At 51.1% G+C, this 14,087-nt stretch overlaps 1 protein-coding gene across 1 annotated transcript in view; it reads left to right on the forward strand.

Annotated features, from left to right (window-relative positions):
• The window catches only part of LOC111153370 (cingulin like 1), a 97,048-nt gene extending 91,183 nt beyond the window's left edge, over nt 1-5,865 (forward strand). Inside the window, exons 15-18 of the mRNA XM_022512365.1 lie at nt 298-422; nt 1,381-1,489; nt 1,795-1,958; nt 3,014-5,865. Of these exons, the coding sequence (XP_022368073.1) occupies nt 298-422; nt 1,381-1,489; nt 1,795-1,958; nt 3,014-3,146 (531 nt within the window). The 3' untranslated portion in view covers nt 3,147-5,865. The remainder of the gene's footprint in view (nt 1-297; nt 423-1,380; nt 1,490-1,794; nt 1,959-3,013) is intronic.
• The last annotated feature ends 8,222 nt before the right edge of the window (nt 5,866-14,087 follow it).

The following is a 14,087-nucleotide window of genomic DNA, read 5'->3' on the forward strand; positions in this document are numbered from 1 at the left end:
ACAAAAACAAGGCCACGCCTGTTGGCCTGACATCCAGGAGCCCTACGGCAGCCAAAGATTTCACTTGGGCTCACAAGGGAATGTGGTAGAATCTCTTCTCCTAGCCTGCCAGGAGCCGTCGCAAGGCCTTTCCCTGGAGACGTGCCTGGCTTCCCCGGGGTGCCCCGGGGCCAGGCTTCCTGGGTGGGGGCCGCGGTCCTTGCAGTGGCTGACCCTGGGTGCGCCCCAGCCCGCACTACCCTGCATGGAGAGCGTGGGAGACGCATGAGCCCTCACAGCACCCCTGTCTGATTCCAGAACAAGGACTTAAAGAGCCGGATTCTCCACCTGGAAGGCTCCTACCGGTCCAGCAAGGAGGGGCTGGTGGTGCAGATGGAGGCCAGGATCGCTGAGCTGGAGGACCGTCTGGAGAGCGAGGAGAGGTGAGACTGGCCGGCTGAGGTGCAGAGGCCTGGCAGGCAGTGGTGGTCTCACTGCACAGTGCGTTCCCATTTGTGTCTCTTCCTGTCCTCACGAGCCTTCCTCTGAGGAAGGTAGAGCAGGACAATAGACGAGACAAGCAAGACCCAACCCAGTAAGCACTGGGATGGTAGGCGGCTGAGTATCGGCCAGCGGACTACAGCGCAGGCCTCCCATGCCTGAGCCCCCAGCTACTGCACTGTGCTGGCTGTTTCTCTCCACCCTGCAGCACACCAGGCTGCCTCATTGGCTACTGAGTTGGAGCTGGAGTTGAGGCAGGGGGTCGACTTTGCCCCTGGGGCCAGAGGTTTTAGAGCAGAGGCCCAGTGCTGGCTCAGAAATGGGCAGGACCCCCATAGTGGGTGGAAGGCATTTGGGATCAGAGGGCTGCCCTCCTTTCCAGCAGATTCTCTGCAACCTAGCTCTGAGGTCATAGCCTGAGGGCCAGCACCAGGTTGAGCCTGGCTGGCCTCCGTTCTTACTCCTGGCCCCTCAGCTTCCTGGAAGGGGTGAGGTGTGTGTGCACAGAACATTGTACATTATCTGTTTTTAGTAGGACCTGGGGCTGGGCTAGAGCAGCCTGGAGCAGACTCACATTGCTCATGCTCCAGCAGTCGGGGACCCCCCTTTCTTACAAAGTAAAGCTTGGGACTGGAAGAGCTCAGGGCAGCTCCCATCCCAGCTCTGCCTGTCGCTGGATCTGCAGCCTCGGGCCAGGCGCTCCCCTTTGTGGAGGCCCCATTCCTTCACCAGTCCGGGGAGCAGCCCTTTCCTCCTAAACTGACTGCCATGTGTCTCCAACCCTAAGCCATGAGTTGACCAGGCCACCTGGCTGGAGCTTCCTTTCCTTCACAGCCTGGCTGGGGCCTCCTGGGGGGCTGGATGAGAGGGTCCTCGGTTGTGTTCCCCCTGCCCTTCCAGGGACCGGGCCAGTCTGCAGCTGAGCAACCGCCGGCTAGAGCGGAAGGTGAAGGAGCTGGTGTTGCAGGTAGATGATGAGCACTTGTCACTGACCGACCAGAAGGACCAGGTGAGGCACCTCACGGTCAGATGAGACTTCCTACCCCAGGCAGGCAGGCGGTAGAGCTGTGGAGGCTGGTCCTGTCCTCCCCTCTCCCCAGGCACGTCGTGGAACAAGGGGGCCTTTCCAGCCTACTTTAGCAGGGGGTTCAGCGAACCCTGAGCCCCGGAGCCAAGACGGTTGCTCCCTTGCTGTCCCGTGGTCGCCTGGGGAGACGCGGCTGGACTGCGGGCCCCTCTGTGCCGGGCTCTCCCAGCCCCCGCCGGGCTGGGCGGCCCATTGCGGTGCTCAGCCTGCTGGCTCTCCCCGTGCAGCTGAGCCTGCGCCTGAAAGCCATGAAGCGACAAGTGGAGGAGGCGGAGGAGGAGATCGACAGGCTGGAAAGTTCTAAGAAGAAACTGCAGAGAGAGCTGGAGGAGCAGATGGACGTGAACGAGCAGCTGCAGGGGCAGCTCCACGCCATGAAGAAGGACCTGAGGTGAGAGCGGCGGCCCCATGGTCCCCCAGCGCTGAGGCAAGCGCAGTGCTGTCCAGGCGTGCTGTCCAGGCGTGCTCACGGCTGCCGTGCGACGCCGGCTCCCCCTGGCCGCCGTGCGGGGTTATCCCATCCCACAGCTGAGACCGGCCATGTCCGCTGCGGTCCCTTCGCCTGTGTCATCCCCATCCCTGTCCCCTGCTGTCAGCCAGGCAGGTTTCATCCCGCTTATCCATAAGGGGAAACTGAGGCTCAGAGCAGGAGGCCTAGCCCCCACCCTGGTCCCCTAGACCAGCCCTTAGGAGTCCTGCTTTTAGGGAGAAACAAGATACAGCTTGGCTTCCTATCCTTGTGAGGGCAAGATGGTCTCAGCAAAGACAGAACTGCCTCTGATACTCCCCTGCCATGATTGGAAGGGGTGTGGGGTGGGGGTCCCTTTCCCCACCCCAGGGTCACTGGGGTGCCGGGTGAGTTTCAGTTCACACTCCTGCATAGAGCTGAGCCTTTCTCAGAGGCTGGCTATGTGGGTAGCCCAGGTGGTTCTCTTGGAAATGGGCAGAACACCCTAGCCCGTTGAGAATCCAAAAATGGGGCCTGTCCATCAAGACCCTGGCCCCAGGATTGGCATTAGGGTGCACTATTTAAGGGGGCATCCAAAATTTTAGTAATCAAGGTAGAGAATTAATGCACTACTATAAAACGTGAATGCCAACAACCCACGGTAAACCAGCTATCAACGTTTTTAATTAAGACGGGATCAGTAATAGCACCCCAGTGAGACACACTGTAGCTTGAGGTGAAAGGAAAAACCAGGACTGATGAATTTGTCCCAGCCCTGTCCGGCCCTCCCCGGCAACACCACCCGCCCGCGGGCTGTTTGCTCCCTGTCGCCGGAGGAACCCTTGGGAGCAGACTGGTTCCCGTGCTTCTGTGCCATCCCGGCGGCGGGGGTGGGGGGTGGGGGGGGGGACACGGGAGCCCCAGACCCTTCCTTCCTCCCCTGACCAGAGACCGGCTGCAGCCCAGGGCCGAGACACGTGCCTCTGTCGTTTCAGCAGACTTAAGAAGCTGCCGAGCAAGGTGCTGGACGACACGGACGACGATGACCTCAGTACAGACGGGGGGAGCCTCCATGAGGCACCGCTGAGCTACACCTTCCCCAAGGACAGCACTGCCACCAGCCAGATCTGAGGCTCCTCCCGGGGCTGCGGCGGCCGCCGGTCATGCCTCGTGGGGCCCAGCAGCCAGCCGCCCACCGCAGGGAGCAGGAGAGGCAGCGTCTACGCAGGGCGGACCCCGGAGACACCCGCGCCTCCTCCTCACAGAACAGGCTGACTCCTCCATGTTGCATCCCTCCCGGGGTCTCTGAGTGGTGGCGCACCTCTCCTCCTCCGGACAGCTAGCAGTTTAAATGCTGATGCACAAGGCATAGGAGCCACCACTCACTGAGGGGTTTGGAGGCTCTAATTCGGCGGGAGGGAGCTCAGGTTCTGCATAGCTGTCTGCCTTACCGTTTGCAGTGGTGCTCCTGCCCCCTCCTCCCTCCCCGGCTGAGGGAAAGGGTCCAAAACGCTAGTTGTTATCTAATAGCCATTGTGCGGGGGAGGAGATGATGTATAGACTGTACATATTTGAATCCAGATTCTCCTGGGCTGCTGCTGTTTCCACTGTGGAATGTTCCAGAAGCTTCATGGGTCGGCTTATTTGTAAACTCCACACATCTGTCTTACTATTTTTTAAAACATGGAGCTACTAGATTTTAAGTATTAAGACGCAGAGATGAGAGAGGGTAGAACACAGACTACTTTTGACATCAGAGTTGGAGAAAACGGATTGTCATAGTGATAAGGGACAATTAATCCGGAGAAGAGAAATTCATGTGGTGTTGGTGAACAACTTACAGAAGGAGAGAAAGTCAGAAGTCACTGGTATCTGTGGCCTGCTTACTAATTTTATCTAGAATGACGTTACAATTTCTGAACCATGCTGAGACCAATTCCCAGTCACCAACTGCAATTTCTTTGCCACAGTTGGGGCGGGGAGACTTGTAAGTCAGGTTTTTGACCGATGATGTGGTTTCCAGAGGGTTGGGGTCCTTCTGTCATTTCTTATTGGTCCTTTCCCCTCCTCCAGCCACGTCAGGCCTCCGGTGGTTGCTGGGTGGGGAGTGGGAAGGTGTGAGGAAGAGGCGGATGGTATCAGGAAGGTCATGGGAGGGGGAGGAGAGGAGGTAAGCAGGCGTGTACGCCTGTGGGGAGGAAGGAAGACAGGGAAGTTTGTGAAAGCTGGGGGATGTGTAGACAAGGGGCAGACTGAGCCGGATCTTGAGTTTATATCAGGAAAGTGAGGGGGATAAAGCTAGACAGGAGGTGTGTCTGTGCAGACTGGAAGGCTCCCCCTGACTTCCTGGGACAGAGGGACGTGGGCCAGCATCAGGCACGAAGTAACCGGGATTCGGTGAGCTCTGGGGCGAGGCCACATTGCTGGGGCAGCATCACAGGGAGTGAGGAATTGGAAACTTGCAGTCTTGCATGGCTTTCCTGGTGTCACTGCCCACTGTGACCGGTCCCCAGGGATGCCCAGAGACCAAGTCCAGGCACAGCCAGGCCCCCACAGGTCAGGGCCTGGGTAGAGTGGACAGCTCAGTAGGGCCATGGCCCGGGAGAGAACCACATCAGATGTACCTGTATACAGGGGCAGAGAGGATTGTGTTCAGTTGGGTCAGCAGTGTCCCCAGGTATCCTAAGAGATGGCAAGCCTGTGGACCAGAGAACTCCATGACAATTACCAGAGAATCAGGGAGCTCCAGTGCCCTACCTACCCCAGGTCACAGAGCCCACCGAATAGGATTCAGAGTGATTGCCTGCTTCGAGGGCTGGTGTTACTAGCCCCCTTCCCCAACAGGCGGGGCTCCTGGAGCCTGGATAGCCAACCCCTCCTCCTCCTCTGCTGGCTCTGAGTGGACCTTGCCTCTGCTTACTCATTTGAGGTGTGGAGAGATTTGTCCCTTTCACCATTCATTCATGGACCCAGTAATTATTGGGCATCCACCATGTGTCAGACACAGTCCCTGGCACGGGGAACACAGCCGTGAATACAACAGACCCAGATCCCCTCTTGGAGCGCAGGCCCATAGTCATACAAGGGGGCACAGAGGCCGAGCCCCTCCATACCCAGCCCTGGAGCCCCTCTGTCCTTTTGAGGATACAACAAACCTGACTCACTGGAATTCCCAGGGGGTTCTGCAACCCTCAGAATATTCCTGATTTCCCTGCTGCTTCCACTGTCATTAGTTGTTTGCCAAGAGGTCTGCCTAAACATGCCTCAGTCCACTCATAACTACAGGTGGGAGCAGAGAAGGTCAGAGGTGAAAGAACTTTAGGGGGCGAGTATCTATCTGGGGCTTGTGAGAAAGTCACTGTTTCTGGCCAGTTCTTGTGGTCAGTGGGAGGCCGGCTGCAAGAAGCAAAGGTATGCGTGGAAAGAGAACAGAGATCCCTGTTAAAAAGCCGTGCATCCTCACGGTCAAAGATGGGCCGTTGTACCTGTTAACCCAGGCGACACTCTACATGGGCATGGCGCTGGCGGTGAGGCGTGCAGTGCAGCAGGGTGGGAAGGACAGCCAGCTGGGCCTTGAGATATTTTCAAGTCCTCACTCTCCTTGCCCCGGTGACCTTGACAGGGGTGGCCTTGATGGGGCATGTGCTCTCAGTGCCCAAGATCGTCTAGGATAAATGAGAGCTGTGGTGCAAGGTCCTTTCCAACTCTGACATGCTCTTATTCTTTGATTTTATTATATATTCCCTCCCCCCATTTATTGCTTTAAGAACTAACCCTACTCAATATTTCCTTTAGCTAGCTTAAAAAGAAAAGAAAATATTTTATTTAATAACCCAATATGTGGCCAAATGCAATGCTGAGGAGACAATCGTCGTATATCTTTTAAAATTTTTTTTTTTTTTTTTCCTGATTCGAAGCGTCCTTTGACAAAGGCAAGAAGCTTATTCTTTTGCACTTGGGCTTTGGGGGTGTTTGACTGCTTTGGGTTGTCATGGGGAAGAGACGGTTGTGGGCAGCTACCTCCATGTACGTGAACTGGATGAAGCAAGATTGCCTTTCAATAAATGCTGTCACCCGACAGGAATCTTGACTCTGCCATTATTTTGACTCCCTTGTTTTCTCCAGAGCCCAGCTCCAGGGGCACCAAGAAACAGCCAAGGTGAATGGCTGGAGGCTGCTTGAGGAAGAGGAACGTGGTGGCATTTCATGCCTAGAACCGGTTTCTGAAATTAGAAGGGCGGGCGCGGATCCGTGGTAAACACTGGGAGAATTAATATGACTGCAGATTCTGGTGTTCTGAGAAACCCAACCTGCCCATTTGCAGAAAAAGGCAACATGGGAAGTGTGTTCGTAACCGAGGATAAACAAAAACATGCCCTGTATATTCCTTGTTCCTAAACTCAAATGGGTCCTCCTGCCATCAGAGTTTACACTTGATCTCTCTTGATTGAGAGCAGGCTGACCACAGGTACCGGGGTCCCCAGTTTACGGAAAGGGGTTCCTTCTCCATGAATGGGACCTACAGGGCTGGTTCTTTGTCCTCAGATAGATCTCTGCCCTGCAGCCTGGAGGCTGATCCCTGCAGGCCCCGAGCTCCCTCCATGACCTATGGCTGCTCTGTTGGGGGTCAGCCAGGAGGAGCACATAGGGGTTGGATATTTCTTTGTTATCATTCCCTGCTTTGTGCAACATTTTTGGCTGTGGCTCCTAAGGGGTGGGGGGGGGTTCCATCATGACTCCAGCTCCCACAGGACTTGGGTGACCCTATCTCCTTCTTGTGCCTCTGGTCTTAAGTTGGTCCTGGCTTCCTGCTGCTGTTCCTCTGAGCCCCTCAGGAGCCCTGGTGTGTTCCCACAACTGCCTGCCCTCTAGTGCAGCTTTTCACTGAACTCTTTGGGCTACTGCAAGGGGGTGCTATTTCCTGCCCAGAGCTCTACCCACTGCCCCCTCGATGCCCCCAGCGATGTAAACATCCCACCCATCCCACCCACCCAGCCCTTGGCCCCTCTTACTCTGATTAGAGGGAGCGTCTCAGATATAAATGAGATTTTCTAATTTTAATAAGTCCTCAAAGATTTTGTATAGATGTTTGCTTTTTTCTTTAAGATCAGATTTATTGAGGTATTATTTTATCATTTGTAGCAAGAAGTGTCCCTTTTGGTGTTATCTGCTTTTGAAACTACATTTATGCCCCTTGCCTTGGTCCATGTCTCCCCCCAGCTACCCCCCAACCCACCCATCCAGGGTCCTCCTGGTGGGGATAGGAGACCCAAGGGGAGCCCAGAGCCAAAGGGAAAAGTCCTTCCGGGCCCGTGGCACCCTCATCTGCATTCTCGACATTCCTTCCTTAAATTTGTTGATAGCAGCAGTGATCCTGTCTTTGTTGGTAGATAGTCATTAACCAGAAAGTTTTCCAAATTTTCACATGACAGGGGAAATGACCTGACCGCCCATTCCTGGCAGGGGCTGAGCAACCCCACAGGGAGGTGGTGTGCCAGGCTTTGCAGAGGGACCTGCACGCCTTGATCCTGCTCTCAGACCCGTTGAGCACAGGGCGCTGAAAATCATCGTAGCCATTCACGCCTGTCTCTGTGAGCAAAGCAAGATTTGAGCCCCATGCCAGGTTTATCGAGTCTGGAAACAATGTGCCAGCACGGTTCCAAATGACACTCAACAATACTACCCATTGTGCCGGGGATGTTTGCAAAGTTTCCCACCTCGAGGAATCCCCCTTGGTCTCACAACAGATTGTCAATGACTTCTTGGGTACGGGGAGCATGATTCCAGAGGTTTTCTGGGTAAACAGAATTAAATGATTTCATGAGAAAGGCAGAAATTTGGGCAGGTAAGGAATCGGAGGCTTGGAGAAGCTGGGTGTTTTGCCGTAAGTCACATCTGGAGTGGGGAAGGCCCCCCTGGGAGCAGAACCTGCCAGCCCAGGCCAGCTGTTGTAGCAAGTACAAGATTTAAGCCACAGTCTAGCACCTGTAGGAGCTTACAGTATAATTATCAAAATGGTGATTATTAAACTAAGCGGAAATTAGATTTAAGTATTAAGTCCTTCATATGTTTATGACATTACCAAATTTGTCTATTTTTTCCATTTATAGTCCCTGACCCAGGGCACGTGGTTGGAGATGGAGCTGTCAGGTCCAGAGTCTGCGTCTGGTTCTGGGGCTCTCCAGGAAGCTCTGCTGTCCCTCCCCCACACTCACCGCCCTGGAGGACAGAGGTCTTTCATTTGCTCCTGACCCCTCAGGCCTCCTGATCTTTTCTCTTTCAGATTCTCTTCAGGTGTGAGTTTCTCCGCAGCTCAGCCACCTGTTGCCTGTCCCCCACTCAGCACAGCAGTTAGAGACGGGTGGAAATCAAATCAGCCTTCGAAGTCGCAGAGCTCACGGAGAAGGCTAGTCACGGATTTTTTGCTCATGGACAAGGCGAGTCACAGATTTTTAACTGCTCATCTAACCCAGCTGTCTCTGGTGCCACTTGCTGTTGCGTCTCTCATTTTACCTTCAACAACCCCTTGGTGGTGTTCTTGCCTTTTCTGCCTGGGCTGATTCTGGGGTGGGATGGCCGCTTGAGGAGGTCGCTAGGCCTTGCCACTGTCTCGTTGCACGGAAAGTGTTCTTTCAGAAACATCAGCAAGTCCTGGAATTTGGATGGTTCTCAGGGAACATTTATCTCTGGTGAGATCCTTCTAGAACCACATATAACAATAATCTTCATCGTGGAGTGTCCCTTTCATGTTAGTTTTACATTCAAAATCGCACTTGCGATCCGAAATCAACCCGTTGTTCTCAACAGAACGCTCTCCACTGAGGTCACTGAGAAAACCCCTCACCCCAGAACTGCTCGTTGAAGAACGTCAGGTGGTTGGGTTGGAGCCTGGAACCCCCGGGCTTGATGGTGGGCTGCCTTCCCGGAGGCGACTGCATAGTCTCTGTGGGCCTGGGAGGAGCGGTCCCAGTGGGAAGGGGCTCTGGATGCTTGCAAGTGGGCAGAGGCCGACTCTTGCCTGGGGAAGGGTGGAGTCTGTGGATCACAGTTAGGGGCCCCTGGCTGGCTCAGTCGGAAGAGCATGGGACTTCTGATCTCAGGGTCATGAGTACGAGCCCCACTCTGGGTCTAGAAAGTCCCTAGATAAATAAATAAATGTAAAAAAAATTCTTATGGAGAAAAATGATAGCATAAACTCCAGTACAGTTAACATAGAGTGTTATGTTAGTATCAAGTGTACAATACAGTCATTCAACAATTCTACACATCACCATTTATCCTGGTGAGTGTGCTCTTAATCCCCTTCACCTGCTTTACCCATCCCCCCACCGACCTCTCCTGGCAACCATCAGTTTCTTCTCTAGAGTTAAGAGTCTCTTTTTGGTTTGTCTCCTTTTTTCTTTGTTCATTTCTTTTGTTTCTTAATTCCACGTATGAGTGAAATTATATGGTATTTGCCTTTCCCTGAGTGACTTATTTCACTTAGTGTTACACTCTAGATTCATTCATGCTGTCGCAAATGGCAAGATTTCATTCTTCTTACGACTGAATAATATTGCGTTCTCTCTCTCTCTATCACATGTTTATCCATTCATCTGTCGATGGACACTTGAGCTCTTTCTATAATTTGGCTATTATAAATAATGCTACAATTAACCTAGGAGTGCATGTATCTTTGAATTGGTGTTTTCATATTCTTTGGGAAAATACCCAGTTGTGGAATTCTGGGATCGTATGGTAAGTCTATCTTTAGTCCTGGGGGGAACCTCCATATTGTCTTCTACACTGGCTGTACCACTTTGCATTCCTACCAACAGTGCATCAGAGTTCCTTTTTCTCCACATCCTCGCCAACACTTATTTCCCGTGTTTTTTTTTATTTTAGCCAGTCTGACAGGTGTGAGATGATACCTTATTGTGGTTTTAATTTGCATTTCCCTGATGATGAGTGATGTTGAATAGCTTTTCATGTGTCTGTTGGCCATTTAAATGTCTTCTCTGGAGAAATGTCTGTTCATATCTTCTGCCCATTTTTAACTGGATTATTTGGGGGGGGTTGGTGTTGTATAAGTTCTTTATATATTTTGAATACTAACCCTTTATCAGATATGACATTTGCGAATATTTTCTTTCATTCAGTAGATTGTCTTTTAGTTTTGTTGATTGTTTCATTAGCTGTGCAGAAGCTTTTTATTTTGAAGTAGTCCCAGTAGTTTTTGCTTTTGCTTCCCTTGCCTCAGGAGACAAATCTAGAAAAATGTTGCTATGGCTGAAGTCAGTGAAATTCCTGTCTGTGCTCTCTTGTAGGATTTTTATGTTTTCAGACCTCACATTCAGGCCTTAATCCATTTTGAGTTTATTTTTGTGTATGGTGGAAGAAAGCAGTCCGGTTTCATTCTTTGGCATGTAGCCGTCCAGTTTTCCCAATACCATTTGTCAGAGAAGATTATCTTTTTCCCATTGCATATTCTTGCCTCCTTTGTCAAAAATGCATTGACCGGGGCGCCTGGGTGGTTGAGCCTCTGCCTTCGGCTCAGGTCATGATCTCAGGGTCCTGGGATCAAGTCTGGCATTGGGCTCTCTCCTGGGCGGGGAGCCCACTCCCCCCCACCACCTGCCTCTCTGCTTACTTGTGATCTCTGTCTGTTAAGTAAATAAATAAAATCTTAAAAAAAAAAAAAAAAAGAAAATGCATTGACCATATAATCATGGATTTATTTCTGGGCTTTCTTTTCTGCTCTATTGAGGTATGTATCTGTTTTTGTGGCAGTATCCTACTGTTTTGATGACTACAGCTTTGTAATACAACTTGAAGTCTGGAATTGTGATACCTTGAGGTTTTTGTTTTGTTTTGTTTTGTTTTTCCCTTTAAGATTGCTTTGGCTATTTGAGTTCTTTGTGGTTCCACACAAATTTTAGGATTCTTTGTTCTATCTAGTTCCGTGGAACATACTGTTGGTAGTTTTTTGCTGTTGTTGTTTTTGTTTTAAATAGGCTCCATGCCCAGAGTGGAGCCCAGCATGGGGCTCGAACTCATGATCCCGAGATTAAGACCTGAGCTGAAATCAAGAGTTGGACACTCAACTGACTGAGACAACCAGGCATCCCGCTGTTGGTATTTTGATAGGGACAGCATTAAGTCTGTTGCTTTGGGTAGAATGGACATTTTAACAATATTTGTTCTTGGAATCCATGAGCATGGACTATCTTTCCATTTGTTTGTCTTGTCTTTAGTTTCTTTCATCAGTGTTTTATAGTTTGTAGAGTATAAGTCTTTTGCCTTCTTGGTTAAGTTTATTTTTAGGTATTTTATCATTTTTGGTGCAATTGTGAATGGGACTGCATTCTTAATTTCTCTTTCTGCTATTTCATTATTAGTGCATAAAAATGGAGATTTCTGTATGTTGATTTTGTATCCCGTGACTTTAGAAAATTCATTTATCAGTTCTAGTAGTGTTTTGGTGGAATCTTTAGGGTTTTCTATATATCGTGTGTCATCTGCAAGTAGCATAAGTTTTATTTCTTCCTCACCAATTTGAGTGCCTCATATGTCTCCCCCCCCCCAATTGCCATGGCTTGGACTTCCATTACTGTGTTGAATAAATTGATGAGCGTGGGCATCCTGACCTTAGAGGGAAAGCCTTCAGTGTTCCACCATTTGAGTATGATGTTAGCTGTGGGTTTTTCATATGTGGCCTTTCTTATGTTGAGGTATGTGCCCTCTAAACCTACTTTGTTGAGGGTTTTTATCATGAATGGTTGTTGTACTCTGTCGTATGTTTTTTCTGCATCTATTGAAATGGTCATATGGCTTTTTTTTTAAAAGATTTTATTTATTTATTTGACAGAGAGATCACAAGTAGGCAGAGAGGCAGGCAGAGAGAGAGGGGGAAGCAGGCTCCCCACTGAGCAGAGATCTCACCACTTACTCGTGGTGAATGATTTTTTTTTTTCTTTTTAATGTGTAGGATTGATTCTTTGTGAACATCTAAAATCCCTTAACAGGGTGGAAGCTGCAATTGGGCAGACACACATGGGCCAGGAATCTTTGCATTTTTATCTGATTTAATGTGTGCCTTGTGAGGGGGCTAATGTTAAGACCCCTTACCCATGTTGGGGAACATGTGCAGAAAGAGAGATAATTTGTCCAAAGTCACCAGCTAGTAAATAGTGGAGCTGGGGGAGAGCCCCTGTCTGCTGCTCTTACAACCCGGAGCTTCCCGGGTCCTTGGCCACTCTTCCCTGCTGCCCCTCAGAAACAGTCAACACTGACGTCTCTAGACTTCCCTAGCGGAGGCCATTAGGCCCAAAGTCTGGGTGGTTTGTCTGAGGTCACAGCGCTCCAACTTCTGGACCACCCCCTCCTTCTGTATGCCTCCATCCCACCAGCAGCAGGCTGCCAGCCTGGCCAACCTCAGCCTGCTGGTCCTTTCAGGACAGGCTTGTTTTCCAGGGAAAGGCTTGGAGATTAAGATAAACCAGGTATCTCGGATTAAATGCCCTTTGGCTTTCAAAAGGGCCCGACGGATAAGCCTGGCTCCTTGGTTTGCTGAGGTCCCTCTCTGGGGCTGGGGCTGCCTGGCCTTTCACTGGGTACCAGGGGTTCCCTGCAGTTCCCAGCCTATCAACGGCCAAGGATTCAGGACTCTTTGGAGATGGGCACAGGGCTCCCCGCAGAGTTAGGCAAGGGAAACTGGATCTGTCAAAGGTAACAGGCACCCTCCAGCTCCTGGCCCCTCTCGAAGGGGATACGCTGAGTCGCTGTCCAGTCTCCCTGGGGAGATTCTCCTGGCATTCGGATGGTGAAGGACTAGGAAACAAAACTGGCTTCCCCTCAACCTGGCCACCACCTCCTCATCTGATCAGCCGCGACCCAAAGCCCCGACTCCTCCAAGCAGCGTCCATTCCTGACTCATGTGTGGCTTCCCAAACCAGCTTCCTTTTCTGAGAAAAGAAACCGTCTCTACTGTCTCCTCCCTTCAAGGCTGGTTTTTTCTTTGGTTTGTGTGTTTCATTGCTGCTGGATTCTAAAATTCAGGTACAGAGTGTTTGTGGGCTCGCTGATGTGGGGCGGCCTTCCCAGGCCCCACGGAAAGGTTGGGTGTGCCCAAGATAAGCCGGGCTCGCTCAGCCCTGTGATGGTCAAGGGGTGCAGCCTGGAGGGCAAGGGTATTTCTGAGAAGTACCAGTATATGTCCAGAGAGTGCTCCCCAGCTGTTAGGAGGCCAGCTGGGAGTTAGTGCCTGTGGCTTTGTTACCAACATCAGCAACAAAGGGATTTAGGAAGCAGCAAACATGAGGAAGACAGAAATGCACAAAGTTAGCACCGCAACAGATCTCTGAGGAATTCTAGTTAAGGAGTCTGGGTGTGTTTGTTTGTTTGTTTGTTTGTTTAAGGAATTTGTATTCCCACCACCAAGAATTAACCGTGGCTAGCGTTGGGTCATATCTGCTTCCCATATATAAATAAAATGTTTTGGAGAAAGTTGAAGATTTTTCTCCCTTTGCCCCTCACTCCCTGCTCTTTCCTTTTCTCCCTCCAGAGACAACCACCATTGAGAGAATCAGCCAGTTGTACCAGCGTCCAGGATCAATGAAGCATGGGATGTGGGATGACTAGAGGTGAGAACCTTAGGGGGAGAGATGGCAGCTGCACTGGGGAGTGGGGAGATCCCCCCAAGGGGCATACTTGAGTAACAGTGTAGTGGCTAAGCTGCTTTCTAATAGTGAACCCAGACAGGGGCAGGGCTCTCGTTTGGCTGACTTGGGATGTCCACATTTGGGATGTTGCCCCAGAGATATTTCCTTCTCCTTCCTTACCCATCTGTCTCTCAAATATGGTGGGCAAATATTAAAGTATGGATTTGAAGGAACACCCCGTGGTTTGCCCGTTTGGGAAGTGGCATTTTCAGCTTGCCTGTGGTGCCCACAAGCCTAGTTCCAGGCTCACAAAGACCAAGGTCTCACTGGCTATCTGCCCTAGGGAACAAAGAGTGGTGGCATCCTCTGTCCTTCCAGGACTCACCGAGTCTTGGCCCGGAATTGCAATTGTTCCTTGGTTGCTGCCTCGATG

Source organism: Enhydra lutris, unplaced genomic scaffold (genome assembly GCF_002288905.1).
Source record: "Enhydra lutris kenyoni isolate GAN:26980312 unplaced genomic scaffold, ASM228890v2 scaffoldscaffold31, whole genome shotgun sequence".
NCBI classification, from domain to species: Eukaryota; Metazoa; Chordata; class Mammalia; order Carnivora; family Mustelidae; genus Enhydra; species Enhydra lutris.